Genomic DNA, 22,211 nt, shown 5'->3' with positions numbered 1-22,211 from the left:
CTGCAAAAATTAAAAACTGGTTATTTCTAATCTTTTGAAAAGAACAGCGTTGAACTATGGTTAAGGTAATATGTGTCAGACAAAAGGGTGCTTTTATTTCAGAACTTCCAAGAACTTGCCTGCTGTCCTTATCTTCCCTGTAACAGCATTAAACTGAGATGATGACGTTTTCCAACCGCCAACAGCTTTATCAATCTGTTTTTCAAGTCTTGTGGGTGTTGATTCTCCTGTCTTTTGCTCCTGATCATTTACAAAAGAATAATAAAAGATATTTTGCATGTAATTTTTCTCCACGCCAATTTGATCCTTGAAAATTTATTTATTTATTTATGGGTTTACTGGCTTCACCACCTCCCCATTACTTCATAAGTTAAGTCTTGTCGCCCCTTGTTGCAGGATATTTCCAATTACATGTATTATTTTTTTTTTCTAACCTTCACTTCTGCCTCAGCTGTTTCCTCCTTCAGTGTTCCTGGCATCCCACCTGACGGCATCTTGTCTTTCCAATTGAGGAAGTTAGCAAACTCTTCATAATTGATCTGTCCATCTCCGTCGACGTCACAGTAAGCCAATAAGGACTCTAGCAGCTCAGGTTCCACAGGAAGGTTAAACTGAATGCACACTTCACGTAGCTCTGATAGTGAGATTTTACCAGACTTATCCTGAAAGAATTAGCATTGCATTTTTAGTTTTACGTTTTCATTAGATGCTTAGACATACCTTACAAGACAGTAAACTCAAGTCTGACTGTATTGTCCTATAATTTTGGCTGTATAATTGACCTACCAACTTTCTTTTATTGAATCACCACAGAAGCTAACAAAATATACAGAATTTAAAACAACAGATACAAAACAAGTACAAAAGAAGGAGAGGTGTATGGCAGGGGGGAGTAACAGGACAGAGTCCCAATTGACAACTGTCTGCTATAACTGAGAAAGAGACAAAAAAGAATTGAAAGAAGTATTACAAGTATAATACTAACAGGATTACAAATTGTTTAAGACAACAACAATCTTTATTTGTGCTCTTGCCTTATTTGAAGTTCAAGAAGGTTAATAAGATTTTTGTTTGTTCCAGTGATATGGTTCTGAATTACAAAATGATCATTCCAGCATAACTTCCCATATCTATATTTTCCTGCCTCGTGAAGCCTAACTGGTTACAGAAAATATCCATACCCATCCCAGAGAGTGGGTCATTGGAAATTCCAAGGGGGCTAGCGGGGTCAGAAAAGACAAATTTTTTAACGAAAAGTATGAAGCTAAACTGGGATCTCCAGAGGATTGGTGTGTGTGTGTGTGTGTGTGTGTGTGGGGGGGGGGGGGGGGGATCATCCTCTCACCTGATCATAATATACAAATGCCGCCTTCAGGTCGTGAAAATTGTGGTAGTTTGCTTGCTTCAGATGATGTCTCACGGCAGCCAGCACTCCTCGCTCTCTGTCCTGACCTCTTAAATACTTGCTGGGAACTCTCATGTGAATCAAGTCCCCTGCGCCGTACTCATCTGGTTTGACCATCACACCAAATGTGTGATCAGCGGAAACTTGGAGAGTGTCTTTGATTGGATCATGCACTTGGCCGAGCTGCGGCTGGGTTCTTTCTCGGAAGTCATCCACGCGTTTGGAGACAATTTTTGTTGTTTTTTCCCTAAAGGGAATAAATTGACCTTTAATGTGTCAAATAGTAGAAAGTTGGGAGGGGTAAAAATTAAATGTATAGTTTTGTCTTGTCTCAGGAATAACTCTATAACAGCTGCATCTGGCTCAAACAAAGCTATCATAAAAATATGGTACCGGTATCTACAGAGAAAATATCTGAAGTCTTAATTTGTTATTAAGAATCATAACATGGGCTTATTAGAAGCCAGGTATTTTTCCTTTACATCACAAATTCATAAGTATATTGAGAATCTTTCAAAACTTACTGTTGTGTCTCATGCAGCCACTTGAGGGATTTTCTAACATGGATGCCGTCATTGTTGTGTGGAGTTTCCACACCAAACTTGCTATCCTTTGGAATTCTACTCCAGTCATATTTTCTGTCAACCATTTCACCTGCAAAAACACAATAAGTTAATTTTTTCTACGATACATAAACACAAGATAAACAGGAATGAAATATTACAACACCAAAGAATAACTGACCCCTCGGCTGGAATGAGACTGAAATAAATTAATGAATAGCTCGATCTTTTCTTTTTTTAAGATTCAATAGGTTTTAATCAACATCATTCAACTCAATTGTTGCCCAAAAATTCTGCAACATTTCTGTGACTTTTCATCAGTGAATATGAAGGGAAATCCATAAGGTTTGAAACCCTGAAATGTTAGCTGCCATGCAATCAGGGAAAACAGGGTCGAATTCCCCTTCGATAAGTGCATGAAGATTAAATCTACCCAACGTTAATGTAGAAAAAATGTTAAAGTTTAATTAATTTGTCACAACTTTCTCTGTATGGTTAAATAATCCTAAATTTTCCAGGATTTTCAGACCAGGATCTACAATAGCGAAATGTTTCCATGAATTTCTAGGAGTTCCATGATCTGATGAAGATATTCCGTGTATGCAGTTATTGAGTTGAGTGCAGAAGCCAGATGCAGAGAAAATAATTAAAATTATTATCTGAGAAGATAGGCTATGTAGTTGTATGTTTAGCAGGTTCTCTTTACTTAAGTGAAGCTTCCTTGAAGGTGGAGTTGCAAAGCTTTCACCAGATTTTTTTATTTCTCCAAATTATGAGCACTCCTTCGAAGTTAAATATTTATAATTTAGAAAATGCCATCTCACCAACTTCAAAGTCATGGTGACTGACTTTGTAAAGGTCTTTGCCCTCCATAGACTCAGTGTTCACTTGAGCTGCAGCCTTAGCAGGATTCACCAACTCACCAGCACTTCCATCTGTGAAGATTCGCAATCATGTAGTTAACTGCTGATGAGGAGTCACAGGCGGGGTGTGGGGGAGATAGCCCTCCATAACAGCTATATGTCTTTATAGCCCCAAAGGGAAATTGGTCTCTTGGTAGGACACCCCACTAAGAATTCTCTCAAGGAATACAACCCCCATGCTCCACCCACCCTTTGAGGGGGAACAGGAATACTGCCTAGTACACTGATGGTGTGACCATTGTAATGGCTAAATTTGTGTGTATGTGTCCTCCAGATATGACGTGGGACCAAAGGTGCAAAATATTACATGCGACAATTTTTGAAGTAGAATTATGGACTAAGGATCAGGGATGGAACTACATGTCGATACAACTCCTGTGCCTGGGTGGAGGCGGGGGGGCAGTCCCACATAAAAGTGACAGCTAGGGGTGATTACTGTACCTTTTATGGGTTAAATTTTGTGGTTTGGAGTTCCTTAGGGTGCTAAAATCTACAACGACTTCCATCAAGGGGTGGTACCTTTTAGGGTACATCGCGTCCCCCCTTTCCGGGCTCCTGTGTGTGCAATGTTGCAAAGACAGTTTCAGTCTACGCCTTTATTACATGTAAGCTATAATAGTCAGTATGCACATGACATCATTGTTGCCATGTTAATTGAACGTCAACAAAATTTTTTCTCATTAGCTTCTTTTGTCATGGTATGCAAACATGGGTGGCACACTATTGCCATTTGAATCTATTAGGGTTGGTTGCATGTAAGATCAGCTTACCTTTGATAGTTTCAACACCATACTTGACATCAGTAGGACCCACACCATTCGGCAGGCCTGGCCTCTGATCATGAGAGCAGCCTAGTAACACAACAAACAAAGTTTAATGTCTGGGGATGAAATGACAAAAAAAACTGTTTGTCAAGGTCTTTTGGGACATTACAGTGTTTAGTTCATGAAACGATGCTAATTATAGAATTGACACCATCTGTTAACGTCCAATCGGACTCAATTTGAGCCAAACTATTTGCGTGACATTGCAAAATTATTTATTATGTAATCGTCAGGGAACTATTTCTGACAGTTTATTCTAATCATTTTGAATTTGAAAATGGACTGTCATGATGACTCCAAAATGTTGTTCACTGAATTCTATACTTGATTTTTACTTGCTATATGCATAACTGCAAACCTTTGCTTATGACAATAATAATGACAAGGATGTTAAAGGTGGCATGTTACAACAACAAGGCTCTCGCTGAGTGTTTACACTGAGGCTTGAATTGGGATTTGTGATTGAATTGGGCTAGGTTGTTGGAATTAATTAGAGGTTGGAATTGAAATGTTTCAAGTACTTTAATATGGTAACACAGAGTCGTAATGGACAAACACCGAGTGTCCAGCATTGTGATCGCCTCATAAGCTAGCGAAGTACGCTGGGAGTACATTGCAGGATTGCACAAGAATGTAGCTAGCCTCAGTGCTGCAGATGGAAGAGTCTGCGAATAAGCCCCCAAATCCTTGCTCTAGCTAGACCCCCAACAAAGGAAACAAAATACTGGAAGTCACTTTTGAAATGCCTTTCAGTCTAATTGGCTATAACCAGTACAATCGAACAGTGACCAAGTGCAATTTGGCCAGTGACCGTCAGTGTACTCAGATCCTGGTATGCTGCTGGGGGCCTAGAACATGGATATGAGCTATATGGGTATGTGCTGTGAACGGTATATGGTCTTCAGCCGCTCAAATGTTAGTCTCTATAATTGCCTTGGCAGAGCTTTTTGACCACATAAATTGTCCATAACTTCTACATAATTATTACAAAGTGCAGGCTTGTTACAGTTACCTAAGGGTGCATTCTTCCTGCTTGCGTAAAGACTTTCTTTTTTGTCCAGCATCCTTTGGGAGAACAGACTTTTCCTTGTTGGGTTAACAAGATCCCCTGCCTGTTAAAAAGATCAAAACTCAAGAATTACTTAGATTGAAAAAATTTAAAAAAATGTTCACTGGTACGTGCCAGACTCATTGGACAGTGTTCCCAGTATCAAAATTGACTAAAGACTTTTTTTAAATGAAAATTTCAACGCAGGTTAAAAAATATACATCCCCGTAGAAAAATACTGCTCAATAAATTTCGTTTGAATCGTAATATTATTTGGAAATCAAATCTTACAACATTACCTTTTTTTAGATTTAATTTGTATAGACTCTTATAACTTGTGAGTGTCAAGTTTAAAAGCCCTTCTAAAAGATTTTTAATTCGAGATAATTTTCCACTTAATAACATAAAGCTTAATACAAGGTAAAAAGAAAATTGGAAACAGCTATAAGTTTTTTTATTGGTTGGTTTATATTATTTTATAAAGGAGAGCTGCAGATGTTCATTTGCATACAAAGATTACAACTCGCGAATAAAACACAAGCATTAATCCATACGATTTATCTTTCCGGTAAAGATTTCACTACCATTAACACTAGCGTCTTAAAAAAGACCTACAATGATTGAATGAATTGACGAATAAAATACGTACAACAAGCGAGGTTTTGGTGCTAACTCCGTGAGAAATTTGCGAAGCGATGTCGGGATCATTTGCTCTGCCATAAAACACTCGTTCTTTCCCCGCTCCCGGCTGTGTTGTTCCTCTAAACTTTCTCACTGTTTCTGGTCTCGTAGGCTAAAAGAGAATTGCAAAATTAGGGACTGAAAAGCAATGGGTAATACTGAAAATAATACTGTAAAACAAGAACAGTTCCACCGCAAAGTCGCGTTTAATTTGATGGCAACTGCATGATGGTGGTGTTGCAGACAGAAAGCAAATTTATTTTCTCTTACCTTTTGTGTTATTTGTAAGCAATCTCCGGAGGTCTCTCCATTCACATTGAAAAGCTTTCCTGCCTGTAAAGGAATGGAACAGCATTAGTACATTTAAAATAAGCCAGTACTATGGATTTTAACCCGGAAACGTACATGTATGCGAAGAATTCACGTCCATCGAGATTTCCTGCTAAATCAAGTTTTTCTTCATTTCTTTTCGTAGCTTCTTCAGTTTCAGTATTGAAGATAAGTTATTTAGACTATAAACTCTTAACTTCTCTTAAAACATAAATGCTTATCACCTACCGGAATAATTTCTGGATTTCTGTCTATAAATCTTCCGACGTTGCTCAACATGTTTCGTTCCTTCGTCTTGTCTTACAAAGGTTCCTACAGCAGTTAAAGAATTTTTTACACCGTGTAAGTAGCGTTCCAAAAGTTCTGACTTTTCTCCAGAATTCTGAGGATACCGTTTCCAAGGAGTGCTTTCGGATAACCTTGCTCAAGGTGAACTGCAGTAAATAAACTTTGTAGTTTTTATTTCTTGGCGTCCAATGTCTGTTTCTGTCTCCTAGCAACGGAACAACGTGTTCACAGGAAGTCACGCTTCCGGTAATGATCATTTCCGGTCCAGGCAAGAAAAAATGTGTCACACATAAACAACAACAACAACAACAAATGGAAAATAAACAAACAATAACAAGCAAAAAAATCGAAACAAACAAATCAAATAAATTAAAACTCTAAAAGGAGGCAAGAGCCCAAAAAATTCAAAAACGACACTGTAAGGTTTGTTCATGTTGTCCTTCAGCAGCATGGTTAAAAATATATAAAAACTGTTCAATTGAGGCCTTTTTAAACAGCAGTGTAAGGCCTCAATTGAACAGTTTTTATATACTGTAAGGTTTGTTTGTAGCTTAAAAAACGTTAGGATTTCCTTGGGAAATGATCAGTAATTTTCAGTGAACTATATAAAAAAACAGTAGCCATTTTTTAAGGTTTTCGATAATTTAATTTCCAAAACATACACAAAGTCTTGCGTGACTATAAACACAGTGTGTGACAGGATAGCGTGATTCAAATTGTCGGGGGACTGGCTCTAATTTGGTCGACGCCATTTTGATTTTTTGTGTGTGTTTCTCTCTTTGCTGGCGCATCAGAACTTTATAAAAAGTAATGGCAAGAGTTCCTTGGTGTCGCCTTAAAAATGGCCTGGAAATCCGGCGGGTTTTAAACGGAATGTGGCAAGTTTCTGGCGCGCACGGACCGATTAACGCAAACAAGGCTTCAAGTGAGATGCTGGAGTATTTTGATGCTGGGTTGACTAGTTTTGACATGGCGGATATTTACGGTCCCGCAGAGGATATCTTTGGCGAGTTTTTTGATCAGTTGAAGACTGAACGAGGCGAGGATATTGGAGGAAAAGTGCAAGGTAAGCTATAATTGAAATCGACCTTAGTATAAACTTGGTAATGAATTTATGCATTTGACCTCCTTCTTAGAAAGGAAAACAAAAAGGTTGCCTGTTGCCTGTTGTTGCTGGCAGTATGGTGTGTGATTGTAAGGGCTTATGAATCTTTTGTTTTCATGAACCACGGTAATCTGTGAAGGTTTTGCCTGTCGGGTGTCCCCGATTAACAAACCTTGTGAGAGTCCTCGATTTGGGAGTAGGTCTGTAGCTATCCAGAGGCTCGCGCTCATTGACTACTGGCGGAGAACAATAGCCATTACGTAATAAAATTATGTTTTGGCCTGAATACGCATCTTGTTTTTCAGGTCATATGCTTCAAGCGCCGGAAGATGTGAATATACCATTCAAAGAGTCCATTATGTTGCCGAAGTCTGTTCTCTACAGTTAAAACTCTCCTTTCCCTGTCTAATATTCCCACTATAATACGTTCCACAGTGAACACATTCTTACATAAACACATGTAAATAGCAAAGGATTACCAAAATGCACCGCTATAGCATGTGTTAGTTAATGGGTATAAATTCAGCGACGGTCGCGACTGGAGCGTTGTACTATATACCGTACAGTCTTTACTGGAGTGTTAATTGTAGCGTTAAAGGAACAGTACCCTGATTGTACTGACGTACCGACCACGCCGGCCGTAGAGACTGTACTTACCATACATACTGCCTTGACTGTACTAAGGTACCAATTATACCTACCGTGCGGGCCGTACAGACCATACAGGCTGTACCGACGTACCGATTGTACCGAATGTACCGACCGTACATACCATATAGGCTGTACCGACGTACCGATTATACCGACCGTGCCGGCCGTACAGACCTTACAGAAGCTCTAATCAAACCAATCAGGAAGCAGCGCTGGAAAGGCACTGCTTTACCGCGATTTGGCAAGCTTCACTTTGACACGCTCAAATATTAAAGTTGTTGATTGATAACTCATGCTAACCCTTATATTACTCAACAAGACAACAGTCTGTGCCCATGCGCCAGACTGTTTTGAATTATGTTGTTTTCACGCAAAGAAGTGATTGCTACCTGCAACTTACTTATTATTTGGTTTGCTGGAAAGGAAAGAAGCCCTCTTCACCTGCCTTGGAAAATTTGTTCTCTGATATTAGGGGTTAAAGGGTTAAATGAATACTGAGTGGATCAAGTTTTAACATTGTATATCAATTATGTATCAACAGCATTAACCAAATGGGTTCCTCAACCAGGACCTGTGACTAGAGAAATTACCAAAGGATGCATCCGTCTTGCGATGAAAAGGATGTGCGTTGACAGGCTTGACATGCTGCAATTCCACTGGTGGGATTACTCCGACAAGAGATATATTGATGCTCTTTGCTATCTTAACGAGCTGAGGATGGAAGGGTTAATTGGAGAGCTCTCCGTCACAAACTTTAACGCTAGACATCTTCAGGAAATAATCAGACAGGGAATTCCAATTTCTACAAATCAAGTGCAGTATTCTGTTATTGATCGCCGTCCAGAAGCAAAGATGATCAAGTTATGTCAAGAACATGGAATTAAACTCCTTGCGTATGGTGTGTTGGGTGGCGGTCTTATTTCTGACAGGTATCTGAATGCCAAAGAGCCAATTGGAAGATCTGAATTAAAAACAGCTTCACTTGCAAAGTATAAGCAAATGATTGATGCATGGGGTAGCTGGGAGTTATTCCAAGAACTCTTGTCTAAAATGTCGGAGATTGCCCAGGCCCACAACAGCACCATAGCTAATGTTGCTTGCCGCTACATTCTAGACAAACCAGAAGTTGCAGGTATCATTATTGGTTGTAGGTTTGGAGTACCCGGTGCCCAGCATATTGGAGACAATTTGAAAACCCTGGACTTGGAGCTGAGCTCGAGCGATATTCAAAAAATAGAGCAAATTCTCAGTAAAGGGGAAGATTTGTTTGAATCAACTGGTGACTGTGGTGATGAGTACAGATAGCTTGTGTCACTGGAGAACTGTTAAAAGTCCCTTGCAATAAGGTAGGAAACATGTAGGAGTTTAATATAAACCTTATATAAACAACAGTGGTGACCAGTATCAAGTTTCTTCTCATACTATTTCTGCATAAAATGTGACGTTATATTTTAAGCCTGGGCCCAGTTGTTCAAAGCCCAATTAAACTAATCCTCAGTTAATGTGAACTTTGATTCGAGTATATTTACTAATCCATAAGGATTCATCTAGAAGATTTCTGCCCCTTAGTTTTTGAATTTGACTTTTCTTTACCACTAGCTTAAAATCGGCCTTTAACAACATTTTTAATGAGTGAGATGAAAACCTTGGTTAACTTTTAATCATGGATTAGCATTAATCGGCTTTTGACCAACCGGGCCCTGGTGAACAAATTATGGAAGTATTTTTTCAGTCAGTGATGCAGGCATACTCAGGAAAAGAAAACCTTAATTCTCCCAAAAGCAGTCAAACCCAAGACCTTTTGATTAATACTTCGGATGCTCTACCAGTGAGCTACAGGAGACTCGTGGGAGCTAAGGCCATTAACTAGGTTCATGGGACAAACATCCTACATACTTCTAGGATTGGAATGTCAATGAGTGGCATATTTGAAAGAAATACAATGTTAAATAAATGATGAACAAGCAAAGTTCATGAGAAAGAGGAAAATAATACAATGTATATAAAATAAAATGTCTTGAGAATGATGTATTAATTGGTAAATGGCACAGGCATACTCAGAAAAAATCTGAGTGCTCCTATCAGGAGTTGAACCTAAGACCTTCTGATTACAAACAAACATCCTGTATACAATATACAGGATGTTTGTACTGCTAGGATTGGAATGTCAATGTGTGGCGCATGTGCGATGAAAATAATGTGATGGAATATGTTAAGCCTGGTGAATAAATGAGAATGATGTATTAATCAGTAAATGACACAGGCACACTCGGAAAAAAAATCCGAGGGCTGAAATGTCTTGCTACTTAAACACATTCTTCTAACTTTTGTAACCACAAGAAATGTATGGGAACCAGTGAGGAGCATAATGATGTTGAGGAGCCAATTACATGAGCTGGGCTGGTTCAGTTTGCCAAGATGAGTTTCAGAAATGTTGCTAACTGTAGATCTTACTGATTTGGCTTTGCATAAACAACCACAAAACAATTAAATGATTGCTATTTCTCAGGCGTGGTATAATGGCTGATATACCATGACTGCTAAGCCAATCAAAACCCTGGAATTGTATTATCCAATGATCATGTTTTTAAAAATTATTAATATTAGTTAGCCCAGGGAAGAAAGGGAAGGGAGGGAGGGGGTAAGAATACCAAATAAAGCAACAGCAAAAGCTATCAAATGCCCTGACTGGGATCATTGGTGTTTTCTTTTTTCGCAGGCATGGGTAACAGCCAATAAGGAGTAATACTGTTGTCACATTTTATGGCCGGTGACATAAAGAGATCTGTAACAGTTGTATCCTTATTAGAACTCAGACTTTCAGAGGAGATGCAAAACAGTTCAGGAAATCAAAATTTCATGTGTCTCCAAAGGTTAATTTACTAACGAGAGAGTGATGAGTGTTCAAAGCGTGAGATGTACTGCTTTTAGTTTTGGTGTGAGTTACAAAATTATATTAGCCAATCGTTGCTTTTTTTAGTCCACACCCTGCCCCTAAGCAATGTTGAAATAAAAGGTAACTGGTTACCACAGAATTGTTTTCAACATTGTTAAGGGGAAAATGTTGGAAACATGCAAGAATATGCAAAAAATAAAAAAATACCTGAGATTGTAAAAATAGTTATTTGCATGTTTGTGTTTTATTTGATTACAATGCAATTTTCATTATTTTCTATCATTTTATGTTAACTTTATCAAGCTTTCTTTAGCTTATTAGATTCACCTGATTAAATATTGCATATTTAAATAAATAATAAAATAAATTAATTAATAAATAAATAAATAATGTATAAACCAGTGAGCATTGCCAGGGTGCAAGTTGTTGAAAATCTGTAAAAGGCTTTGACTTAAAATAATTTACTGTGTAACACAAAGGAAAAGAGAAAATTTTAGAGCTTACATCAGAAGTTTCATTGTGATTTTGAACAGGCTACCAGGCGAGAGATAGGTGCACCCAGGCAAGATCGTATGGGTATGTTATTTTATGAAAAAAGTTAGTTGCCTGAGATGTGAAAAAGAAACCAAAAACAAACAAGCCAAGTTGTGTTCACAGGCTGAAAATTTCCCCAGTGCCCGGCACTTAATGAAACCCCTGGGTTATATGCCTTCTCCTTTTTTGTGTCCCTGTCTTTAGTTTTTCTCATTGCAATGTGATTGGAAGATATTTTTTTGTGAAGTGGGATTTTAGTATTTTTGTAAAAGAAGAAGAGAAATTTTTAGACCTGCTCACAAGGATAACTTTTTGGTGTTATAATAATAAAAGGTGGAATTGATTTAAATATTATATAATTAAAAACTATGATGCACATATGCCTAGCATGCAAAGATTTCAATGCTTCATGACGATGAACTTTGAATTTCTGCAAACAACTCAAAAGTATGGAACGGAAGAACTTTTTCAGAAAAGTAATAGTGATCAATGAAAGTGTGAATTATTTTGGTGGAAGAATTTTGTAAAATAAGCTGTATCAATTGAATAGTCTGCACGTGAAATTACAACACAGATTGCTTATAAACAGAGTAGCATTAACCTGGCCATTGTTGTTTTATTGAGAATGAAATTGTGCATCTGGTTTTACCCCCAACCCCCCCCCCCCCTGAAATTTTGCATCAGGTTTGACTCCCAACTCCCCCCCCCCCCAAAAAAAAACAAATTTTTGCATCAGGTTTGACCCCCAACCCCCCAAAAAATTTTGTATCAGGTTTGACCCCAACCTCCCCCCCCCACCCCCCCCTACTAAAAATACATTGCCTTTTGCATAGGGGGTGGAATAACACATAATGAAAAAGTGAAGCTTCAGGCTAACTTGTATTACAGACACTTATTTGCATAGGCATAATACTGGTATTCACTGTTTTGTATGGATAGATTATCATTGAATAGTGTAGAACCTCTCTGAACAAAATAATGTGTGAAAGCATTTTCTGACTTTGAGGTCTTTTTGTCTCTTAAGATTAGTAGAAGTCAATGGATTATCAAATATAAAATTAAGTTTCATTTAGCAAAAGGATGGTACGTGTCCTGTTCATCTTGCATCTATAATCTTTATGCAAAGATAAGCTATAAGATGGACATTAAGTTCCTTTTTTTTTTTTTTAAACAAAAAATTTGGCAAGAAAAATAAGTGATAAGTTAACTTGTAAGCTCAAACACATAATTATATGCAGAGATATCTTTATGATAAATGTCTGCATTCAAATGGTTTGAATAGTTATTATCATTGTTTCACATGAATAAATCATCGCAAGAATTAAGCAATTGAACTGCACTTAAATTTAATACACCCATTACCATGCATATCATCGGTACAAGTATAAGGAGGAAAATAATTTTGTGACCCTTTCAATTTTGCAAGCTTACTAAAAAAACTTGAGTTATGAAAGGACCATAACATTGTTTTGGCTCTGTGGACCATGACATTACTTCAGCATGGCCATTCAAATAAAAATGCATGAACTGTAAACTTCAGTTTGTTGGCTAGCATTCTCTTTTGAATATTGTTCAGTTCCAGAAAATATCCATTGGCCATCCAACAGGAGGGATTTCAAATGGGAGGGCAGGATGGGGGGGGGGGGGGGGTGGGACAAAAAAAAGCAAAAAAAAAAAAAAAATTAATGACCGTATAAAAAATTGGAATGACCAGGGGGAAAGGGAGGTTGTAGAAAAAATCCCTTCCTTCATGGGGTGGGGGTATGGATATCAGTTGGAAATTTCTGGAAGAAATCATTTCACATGCTGACATTAATTTTGGGCTCTCTCTTTAGCTGTGAACTGTCATTTACAAACTTCTGAAAGTGAAAAGGTTAATCTTTAAATGGACTATTAACGATAGATTCTTGGTGCACTGAAAGCTGCCCTTTTCAGAGAAGAGCATGTGAAACAAAATAAATTTATTTACAAGCTAAGTCATTATCACTTGGCAGAAAAACAAGATATGCTTCACTACCTGCAGAACAAAGGGTGTTTAGTGCTTTGTTTAGAAGGATTATTTTTAATTGCTGCTACGTGACTTTTTGCACAGCGATCAAGTTGTTTGTGCACTTAAAGTGGCTAATTATTCTCATCCACAAAAAATCCTTTGGGAACCATGCGGTGGACATAGTTCATTAAAACATGTCTGGTCCATGTGATAATGGCAAATAAATTTCTTGTTTGGTTATTGCAATAGTAAGATCTTGGTGAAAGATGCCTATTGAGATGTCAGTACAGTAATTTGTATGTAAATCAGTTAATTGTCATTAGCTTTAAGCTCACGGAAAACTGTCTGCAGTTTTATCTAAATATTAAATGGTGAAGGAGGCTCTTTTTAAAAGGGAATTAGATATCCAAGGGTTAAATTTACAGTTCAAACAAAATAAAATTAAGATAGTAAAGATATCCTAAAGTGTGTATTTTTGTAACTGCATGCAGCTGTGAACCTGGTTCAGGTTCATTTGCTTTCAAGCATCAATCCAGCAAAAAAAGCGGGGCTATTAAAAAAAACATGCAAGCATTTTAATTATTGTTTTTTGTACAAATTAGAACTAAATCATAAAATCTCATGATGATCTAGGTGTTATTCAACCATTTTTCAATATATATCAATGCTACCTTTTCCAGAATTAATGCCCTTAAAATTATCTACAAGTCCTGAATTTAAGCTGCATTAATTTTGTTTTGCATGAGAGCAAAGTCCTTATCATTTTAATTTGAACAAAATTAAAACATTCAGGAAAAAACAACACTTTGTTCTCAATCCTCAGAGCATGTCATCATCATTTGGGGAAGAATGTTATTGCATCCCACGCTTTGCTAATTGCCGAAAGACTTTTCCAGATTATCAGTGACATTTTTTTTATACGTTTGTGTTTGTAGCTTTAGACAACTGATAAAGTTGTGTTTTCCTAAACAAATCTGAAGTTGCATAAATATTTTCCCACAGATAATTTCTTTTAATAAACAGGGTTTATTTAAAACTTTTGGTTAGTAGCTTGAGGTCTTCTGTGTAAATGTCATTGCTACTCAAGACTAAAATAAAATGAGCGGAAGGAACTTAAATGAAACACATACAATGAAGTGCCCCCAACTGGTGTATAAATATTATAGAAATGGTAGGATCTAATATGATACAGACAGGAAATTTGTTTATCTTATTCAATAAAGTACAATATAACAGGGGTTTGCACACGCATAATCAACCAACAATTACTTCTGTAAAATATCACCAGATTTTGGTCTTGTTATTGACACTATGATCAACATGCATGAAAGCTAAACTCTGATGGCATTTATCTCTAATTTTTACAGATAAGATTAGATTTCGCCCATTTAAGGATTTTTCACAGTTGTCAACAGTGTTTATAGTGACAATTGTGGCTGCACTTTAGAGTTCCAGAGTCAAAAAGTTGGTTCTGCTTTGTACAGCATAGTAAAGGACACCACAGGAAAGTTCTGCTCAAAGACTAGCTTTCATTTGAATGATCATGCACACTTTAGGATTTTTCCACAGACTATCTGAAATATTGTTTGCAAACATTCAAGCTATTTGTTTGTTTGGAATATGATAGTTTATTAATTAGCTTTGTAGACAGCTTATCCGTGCAAAAACATGACTGATCTTCAATAAGAAACAAGCATTGCAATTTGACACTTGCTCGAATATTTCATTAAGAGGATTTCAAAGCATCAGTTAACTGAAATGTTAAAAGAAAGAAAACAAACATTTTACACACTCTTTGCCCTTTGACACAAAGAGATCATTTTCAGTACAAGGATGAAATGTCAAACTGAGAGACTGCATTGAAATATTAAAAAAGCATCACTTTCCTGTGGAGTTGTTTATTAATTGCTGTACAAAGTAGTTTAAACTTTTGATTCTGTTCACCAATTCCCAAAGTGCAGCTATTCAATCAGAAGCTTAGCAGTACTTTCCATCCTATTCATCATGCTATGTGAAGTGGTTCTAAGTTTTGTGTCTGTGGATAAAATCCCAAATTGTGTGCATTAGCTCTGCAGATTGAGCAGAACTTTCCATTCCATCTTTCATCAGGATGACAAAGTAGTTCTTAGTTTCTAGTCTGTCTATGAAATTGTGAAAAGCTTTCACTTATTACTCCCACACATCACGTAATGTTAATTAGAGTGCGTGCAATATTTTCCCAACAAAGAATAAGTCAGAAATGTTTGCTCATTTTCGAATTAACCACAATCATGGAAGCTAAGAAATTTAATAACTTACTCAACAGCTGGAAGCCAATAGTACAAATAGGTAAACAACAACTTTATTACAAATAAATAAATTAATTAATTACAATAGGATTGACTGTTATCCTAGGTGGGTGAACCCAAAATAAATAATTTAACCAAATGAATAAGTAGATAAAAAAATAAACTGTAGCATTAGATAATAAGTTTTTTAATTTAATTGTGTCCATAAGTTCAATTAAACTTAGGAATAAAATAGTTTTGTGTGCTCCTAAATATGAACCGAGAAAACCTTAGATAGTCGAAAATATGCACAACAAAATATTTTTATACAGGTACCACAGGTGACCCAATATCTAGAATTTGAAGAAGTTGTTGCTAGGCCCTTGTCTTCATTTTGGTGTCTAAAATACAGTTTTGCTGTCAGTTTAGGCCTCCAGTTTTAAAATGCTGTCCGTTTTAGGCATTGTTCCTTATCAAGTTTTCTTCTCTGTATTTAGACTGCGGACAGTCTCTCTATTGCTGGTCAATCCACAGAGAAGAACGCAAAAAAACTGAGCGAGTCACGCCCATGCTACTCGCAGCTTCACTGCTTATCATTCTTGCTTAGGCTTTTTGTTCTTCCACATGGATTTTCAAGAAAAAGAGGGAAAGCTTGCAGTCTTCTCTGTATCTGAGGCTCAGGCTTATATGTAAGCCTCAAATTTCATTTTCACTTGGGTACAATACCACACAAGATGGCAGACTGGAGATAGTAGGGCAGTGACGTCAATACAGGAAAGCTAAGTCTTGCGATTTCTCTATTTCTCAGGTGTTTCATTCTGAGTTTTCAACAAATTATCCCATTCATATTTTTGAAAAACACACGATAAACAACTGAGGAATAGAGAATTCGCGAGAAACGCATCCCTGCATTGATGTCAGTCATCCTATCCCCTAGTGTCCCATTTCTCTTGGTGTGACCAACCAGAAGTGAAATTTGACACTTTTATACCTCTCAAACCAGGAGAAGAAAAATTGCGAAGGATTTTTTTCCACTTTCAGAAGAGAACAACAATAAGATTTCATCAAGCAAATCAACAAAAATTCTGTCAACACATGTACATTTAAACATATTCACAGCATAATGAAGAGCACCACAGGTACGAACTGCTGAGTAGCTTGCATTTGAATGGTCACACTTTAGGATTTTAGCCACAGACTCAAAACTTAGAACCACCTTGTACAGCATAATAAACAGCACCACAGGAAAGTACTGCTCAGTAGCTTTCATTTGAATGGTCACACTTTAGGATTTCATTTACAGACTCAAGAGATAGAACCAACTTGTACAGCATAACAAACAGCATTACACAGGAAAGTACTGCTCAATAGCTTTCATTTGAATGGTCACACTTTAGGATTTCATCCACAGACTCAAAAGGTAGAACCACCTTGTACAGCATAATAAACAGCATAACTACAGGAAAGTACTACTCAGTAGCTTGTAGCAGGGCTTATTTTTAATTTATTTGAGTGTATGATGGTATAGATAATTTTTGTGTGGTAGATATGGCTCAGATAAAAGGTAATTTAATTAAAAAGGATTAAACTTGTTATCACAACCCGTTTGTAATTAAACAATTTCACTTAGTCAATTTAGGATAAAATATTGTCAAGTTTGACACAAGAAAGTCAATCACAAATGCTTCCAGACAACAACAGTGAGACCGAGACAGAATTGTGGATAAGCAGGAAATTAAACGTTTGTCACACTGGAATTAGTATGCAGGTTCTAATTAAACTTGAATTAACATACAGATAAAAGAGGAAGTAAACAGTGTAATGGTAGCCAATCAAGACGATTCAAGGTGCCAGAAAATTAATAATCGATCCAAGTCACAATTTGTTTGACAGCTGCCAAAGTTGAAAGAAAAATACATAAAAAAAAAACAAACAAAGAAAAAAAAACAGCACCAAGTGGAAGTAGCTTTAAACAGTGCAGGCACTGTTCAGAGGCTGGCTTCTGGATCAGGTCACAATTTGGGGTTCATTCACAAATTAAAAATACTTTTTCTTTGGACCAACTGGTTTTGTAAACCGCAGGTAAAGTAAAAGAACTAGACTTGGTGAATATTGGTGTTAAAACATCATTCTGAAGGCAAGAATTGCAATCTCATTTAACATGATAAAGATAATATTTCCTTGCCCAGTAACACTCTGTGAATTTGATTAAGTGGTAACTAAAGATATTTGATATCAAAGGATTAAAAACTTAATCAAATACATTTTGCATGGATGTCCTCCACAATGGACTGTAAAGATGCCTTACCTCAATCAACATGCATAACTTATTAAAAAAGATTGTTTGCTTTGAGATATGTCCCAATACATTTTCATTTGTTTGTTTGCCTAGAATTAAAGACCCTTGCTATGTAAACTTGGGGTATGCCTTTGTCATAATCAGCCATGTTTGCACAAGTGAGTCCTTGACACAACAATCTGAATTCTACTTTTCACATGGATTCTTCAGACTTAACTTAATTAGGTTCCAACACTGTTCATTAGATAGGGGTTCATTAAATTGCAATCAACCTAAAACACCTTGGGTGATCCTTGTGATGGGCTCAGAAATTTTTTAGCATCAATCTGTATATTTCTCAGCAAAGCAAGGTACAATTCTAAATTTTTGAATTTGAGGTGAACACCTCAAGTGTGACCATTCAAATGAAAGCCCTGGTCACACTTGAGTTGTTTATTGTTCATTTTTTTTTTTTACAAAATGAAATTTTTGGTATCTTTTCCAAATTTAAACACAGCTGCCAGTAGGGGCAAAGGGGAAAGTCCTACAGATAACACAGTCAGTTTGTCTCATCAGATCTGCATGAAGGCCGATGCACAAGCACACCAAGATATGCCAAATCCTTTAAAGTCAAATGTTATCGGGATCATTTTATACAACAAAGGAATCAGTCATGCAAATCAGCGTTTTAAAGATCGTGGGAAATGTTTATCTATGTGGTCTCAAGATTTGCAACACTTAGTGTCAGGATTGTGCAGGAAATTATACTGTTGACTCACTAAGGGGGTCATACTATGATACTGCTTCCAGCTGAGTTATAAAATCAAATTGTCACATTTGCTACCTTCAGAATTCCAAATTCAAAACTCACCCAGATTTCTCTTTTTTTCAAGTCAGTGTGAAAGTAATTAGCAAAGATCTCAAGGGAAGAGTCCTTTGACCTCCCCCCAAATGGACATTTATAAGCCTTTGAACGAAATTTTACTGTGCACCTTTCCAAGGAAAGTTATCATATAAAATAAGATATTGATTCTGATTAATTTTTCCTTTTAAAATTGATTAAAAAATGAATGAAAGGAAAATTATAAAATTCATTAGGAAATTGTGTTGCTGTGTTACTAAAAGCAAGAATAATTATTTCAGCAGAAAAAAAAATAAACAAATATTTCTTATCAACGTAATGGACCCAAGTTCCCATTACCAGTGAAGGCACTTCCTTTGTATATACAGTAATTTTAAGAAAATTTTGAACGACAGAACAGTAATTTACCTCTTCTATAACACTGCCCTGCTAATTGCACAGAAAGGGGAAAAGGTTTTTGACAACACAGAGACAATGTCAAATTCTGTAAAACTCGGCATAAATCCAATGAGCTGTTCATTAGCATTTTCCAAGTAGTCATACATATTTTTGACATCTTACAAACCCAAACAATTCTGTAAAAATTACTCGATGTACTCACTCACATCGTAAAATATTCCACCAGGAATTGTTATCTGAAAAATATTATTAAATCGCGAAGCCTACAAAAAAACATTACAAAACCTGTAATCCTTCCAGAAATTGTTCGATAAAAATATGCCTGACATCACGAAGGACGAGCCTCATGAAAAGGCATTGCTTTAAAGTTTAATGATTAGTTCCAGCTGCACTCATTTTCAATTAGTTACTTTGTGTTCGTTCAAAGAAAGAAATGGAAGGACACCGCGAATAACGTGCAATCCAAAAGAAATTGTCATCGCTAAAAATTGGCGTATCACATTTCCGAAACTGATATCATCGTCGATTTCATTCCCCTGATTTCATGCGTTCACTCATGCATCAGATCCACAAGAGTAAAAAATCAATCGTTAAAAAAGAAAAATTCTCTGTTGTGGTTTCAATAATTTGGTAAATAAACTGAACCGCTTTCTTAAGCGAGCCGTTTCGACCACACCGCAAGAACAGTTCTGCTCTGACCGAGTCAGAAAGGCAGATTCCACGTTTTCTATCTGGAAAGTAAACAGACATGCAAATTCGATAAACACTTTCTTCTGTCGGAAAAGTGTGAAACCCTTTAAGCCTAGCAATTAATGCTCTGCTATTATTAAAATGTACTGGCTGCAAATTAAATTCGTTTTCAATGCAAGACAACATGGTCTGGTTTAAAAAATAGAAGGATTAGTTCTTTCTTGCGTTTTCTGGATCCAAGAATTGCTACTGGGCCCAATATTGTGACAGTAAATGTCAATTAAAAAACAAGAGATGCACAAAGATTTAGACTGCTTAATCTATCCCGTCAGTCAGAAAAAAACCGATTTTCTTTCAGTAAACAATAGCCGAGTACGATTTTCGACGGAAAAAACATCTGGCTCGACTTGTAACAATGAAGTGGAAATCGACGTCCCCTCTGTATGAAAACACACTTGACGAAATCAAGAACGTTCCTTTTCAATTTTAATATTTCTGTACACTAATTTTCATCTGTCTTGGACATACAGAGTTGCCAAAATTATACATATACATCATAGACTTTGTCCGTTTAAGTTCTTATTAACTTTTTGTCTTCCTTTCTTTCGTTGTCTTTAACTTGAATTTAAGCCTGCATAGTAAACCTCGAGCGAATCTAAAATATGTTTACATCGGATGTCCCTTCAGGCTATTTTGATATTTTGAATGCGCGTACATTTTTAAATGTTTTCTCTTCTGCTTAAGACGCTTTTTACGAAGATCGTGTTTTGAATTTCATTTGGAGTTTAATAATATAAAATCCCTCAATTGAATATATTCCAACCGGACATAGTTCTTTCTTCACGGCTTTCATTTCCGTCCAGCTTTTATGCTAATAATCCCACTTTCTTTGGCGCCCAAGTAAGCCAAAGTCGTTCAGTAATCTAAGTTCCAAATCTGCTTTCTTCCTCGTAAATCTACGGCCAGTCCGTTCACTTGAAGCCCTTTGCAAATGAAAATGCAAAGAAATCACATGTTCCTCGAAATATCGTGTACCGTGTTGCGGTACATTTCGGGCACCTGGGGTTGTCCTTGTGAATAATTGATGCCAATTCAAATTCGTTTGAATGAAAGGTAGCCCGATGAATTCCAAATTGCAATATTCATTTACCTAGTATACTTTTTTCCTAGCTATGCGTGTCTTTTCATGTGTAGAGCTAGATGGTCTGAGCGTGAAAAACAGCGATCACAATGAACACATTTGAACGGTTTTGCACCAGTGTGTTTTCTGTAATGTCGAGTAAGTTCATCCGAGCGAGCGAAACGCCAATTGCATCCGTCCCACGAGCAACGATACGGCTTTTCGCCTGTATGAGTGCGTTGATGAGCTTTAAGATGAGAGCTTTTGGTGTAAACTTTCCGACATCCACTAAACTGGCAGCGATGTACCCTTCTTTTACTCTCAGAGTCTTTGTCCTTTGGACTATTTGCCCTCGCAATTCCATTTCCCCCTTTCACGCGAGGAGAGCGCGAAGCTGGTCTGCTCGCTCGCTGCTGAGAATTACTGAACAGTAGCACTGGAGATTCTGGCGAGCTCGGTGGAGTTAGCGGTAAAACTGGCTTAGGAATTTTGCTAATCTCATCGCAGCTTGCTGGGGTAGGTAATTTGATCTTTAGAGGTTTTACGGGGAGCTCCATAGATGGTTTAGTTTCCGTTGGAGTTTCAGGAAGGACTGTAGGAACAGAGGGAAATGTAGCAATTGTACTGAAATCTATCGGCTTGATATCCCAATCATCGCCAAATGGAAAATTTGACTCGTCAAATGGTTGCAGTAAAAATTCATTCCACGGAGCAGGATTTCCTAAGTTTGAGTCTTTGCTTTCCAAAGAAGCGGGTTCTGGACAGAGATAACGATCCATTTCGAGCCTCGTCTGTGAAGAGAAAATAAAACGCACGATATTGTGCAGTATAGCTTTCGAGCGCGAAAATGAAATACACAAGGAATACGAAATGAGGTAAACATGGCTGATTTACGAAGCATAAACGCGGTTCGTCTGTCACTCCACTTACGCTTGAGCGTCAAACCCTTGTTTAAAGGCCACATGCACGTTGGATAACTAAGCATAAATTCACTAAAAAACATAAGAACAAAAACATACCTGAGCCCAGTCGTCTTCGAGCGAGGGAAGCGAGTAGAAAAAGCCAGTTTCGTGAACAGTTTGGAGCTCGTGGAAAATTGTGGCGCACGGAAGAGCAGATTGGAGATCCATGTTGTTTGCGTGTAGAGAGAGAAGTGAAAGTTGAGCGTCGGTGAATCAATGCCACGGGTGAGTGAAACGAAGGAATGCCAGAATAACACAACACTGTTTCTCCACTGCTGTCATACACTCGCCGACGCTCAAATCGGAAAAATAATGCAGGGGACCCAAGGGTGCTTGAAAGTGCCGAGTTCGCCATGTGCATGATGATTGGCAGATGGTTTCAAATGCAACCAATC

The 22,211-nt window shown here is 37.2% G+C and overlaps 2 protein-coding genes across 4 annotated transcripts in view; one reads left to right on the top strand and one right to left on the bottom strand.

Annotated features, from left to right (window-relative positions):
• LOC146481684 (EF-hand domain-containing family member B-like) overlaps positions 1-22,211 on the bottom strand; it is a 24,126-nt gene extending 1,915 nt beyond the window's left edge. Inside the window, exons 1-10 of one of the 3 annotated variants that reach the window (XM_085107756.1) lie at positions 21,874-22,211; positions 5,715-5,777; positions 5,413-5,556; positions 4,728-4,827; positions 3,662-3,742; positions 2,793-2,903; positions 1,930-2,059; positions 1,346-1,652; positions 435-662; positions 120-240 (exon numbers count right to left, since the gene is read on the bottom strand). In XM_085107756.1, coding sequence (XP_084963882.1) covers positions 120-240; positions 435-662; positions 1,346-1,652; positions 1,930-2,059; positions 2,793-2,903; positions 3,662-3,742; positions 4,728-4,827; positions 5,413-5,556; positions 5,715-5,777; positions 21,874-21,984 — 1,396 coding nt within the window. In that variant the 5' untranslated portion in view covers positions 21,985-22,211. Of the gene's footprint in view, positions 1-119; positions 241-434; positions 663-1,345; positions 1,653-1,929; positions 2,060-2,792; positions 2,904-3,661; positions 3,743-4,727; positions 4,828-5,412; positions 5,557-5,714; positions 5,778-6,002; positions 6,295-20,203; positions 21,646-21,873 lie in introns of those variants that run through there. The other 2 variants (XM_085107754.1, XM_085107755.1) reach the window with 2 other exon arrangements.
• On the top strand, positions 6,733-10,938 carry LOC146481685 (uncharacterized). Its single transcript, XM_085107753.1, has 3 exons — positions 6,733-7,128; positions 8,360-9,164; positions 10,538-10,938. Exons 1-2 carry the CDS (start codon positions 6,873-6,875, stop codon positions 9,121-9,123), a joined length of 1,020 nt encoding a protein of 339 aa, XP_084963879.1. The 5' UTR covers positions 6,733-6,872; the 3' UTR covers positions 9,124-9,164; positions 10,538-10,938.

The sequence above is a fragment of the Pavona decussata genome, unplaced genomic scaffold (genome assembly GCF_977016875.1).
Source record: "Pavona decussata unplaced genomic scaffold, jaPavDecu1.1 SCAFFOLD_48, whole genome shotgun sequence".
In the NCBI taxonomy this organism is placed as follows: domain Eukaryota; kingdom Metazoa; phylum Cnidaria; class Anthozoa; order Scleractinia; family Agariciidae; genus Pavona; species Pavona decussata.
Note: the sequence above shows the minus strand (reverse complement) of the source record. Positions and strands in the feature narration are given on the sequence as shown.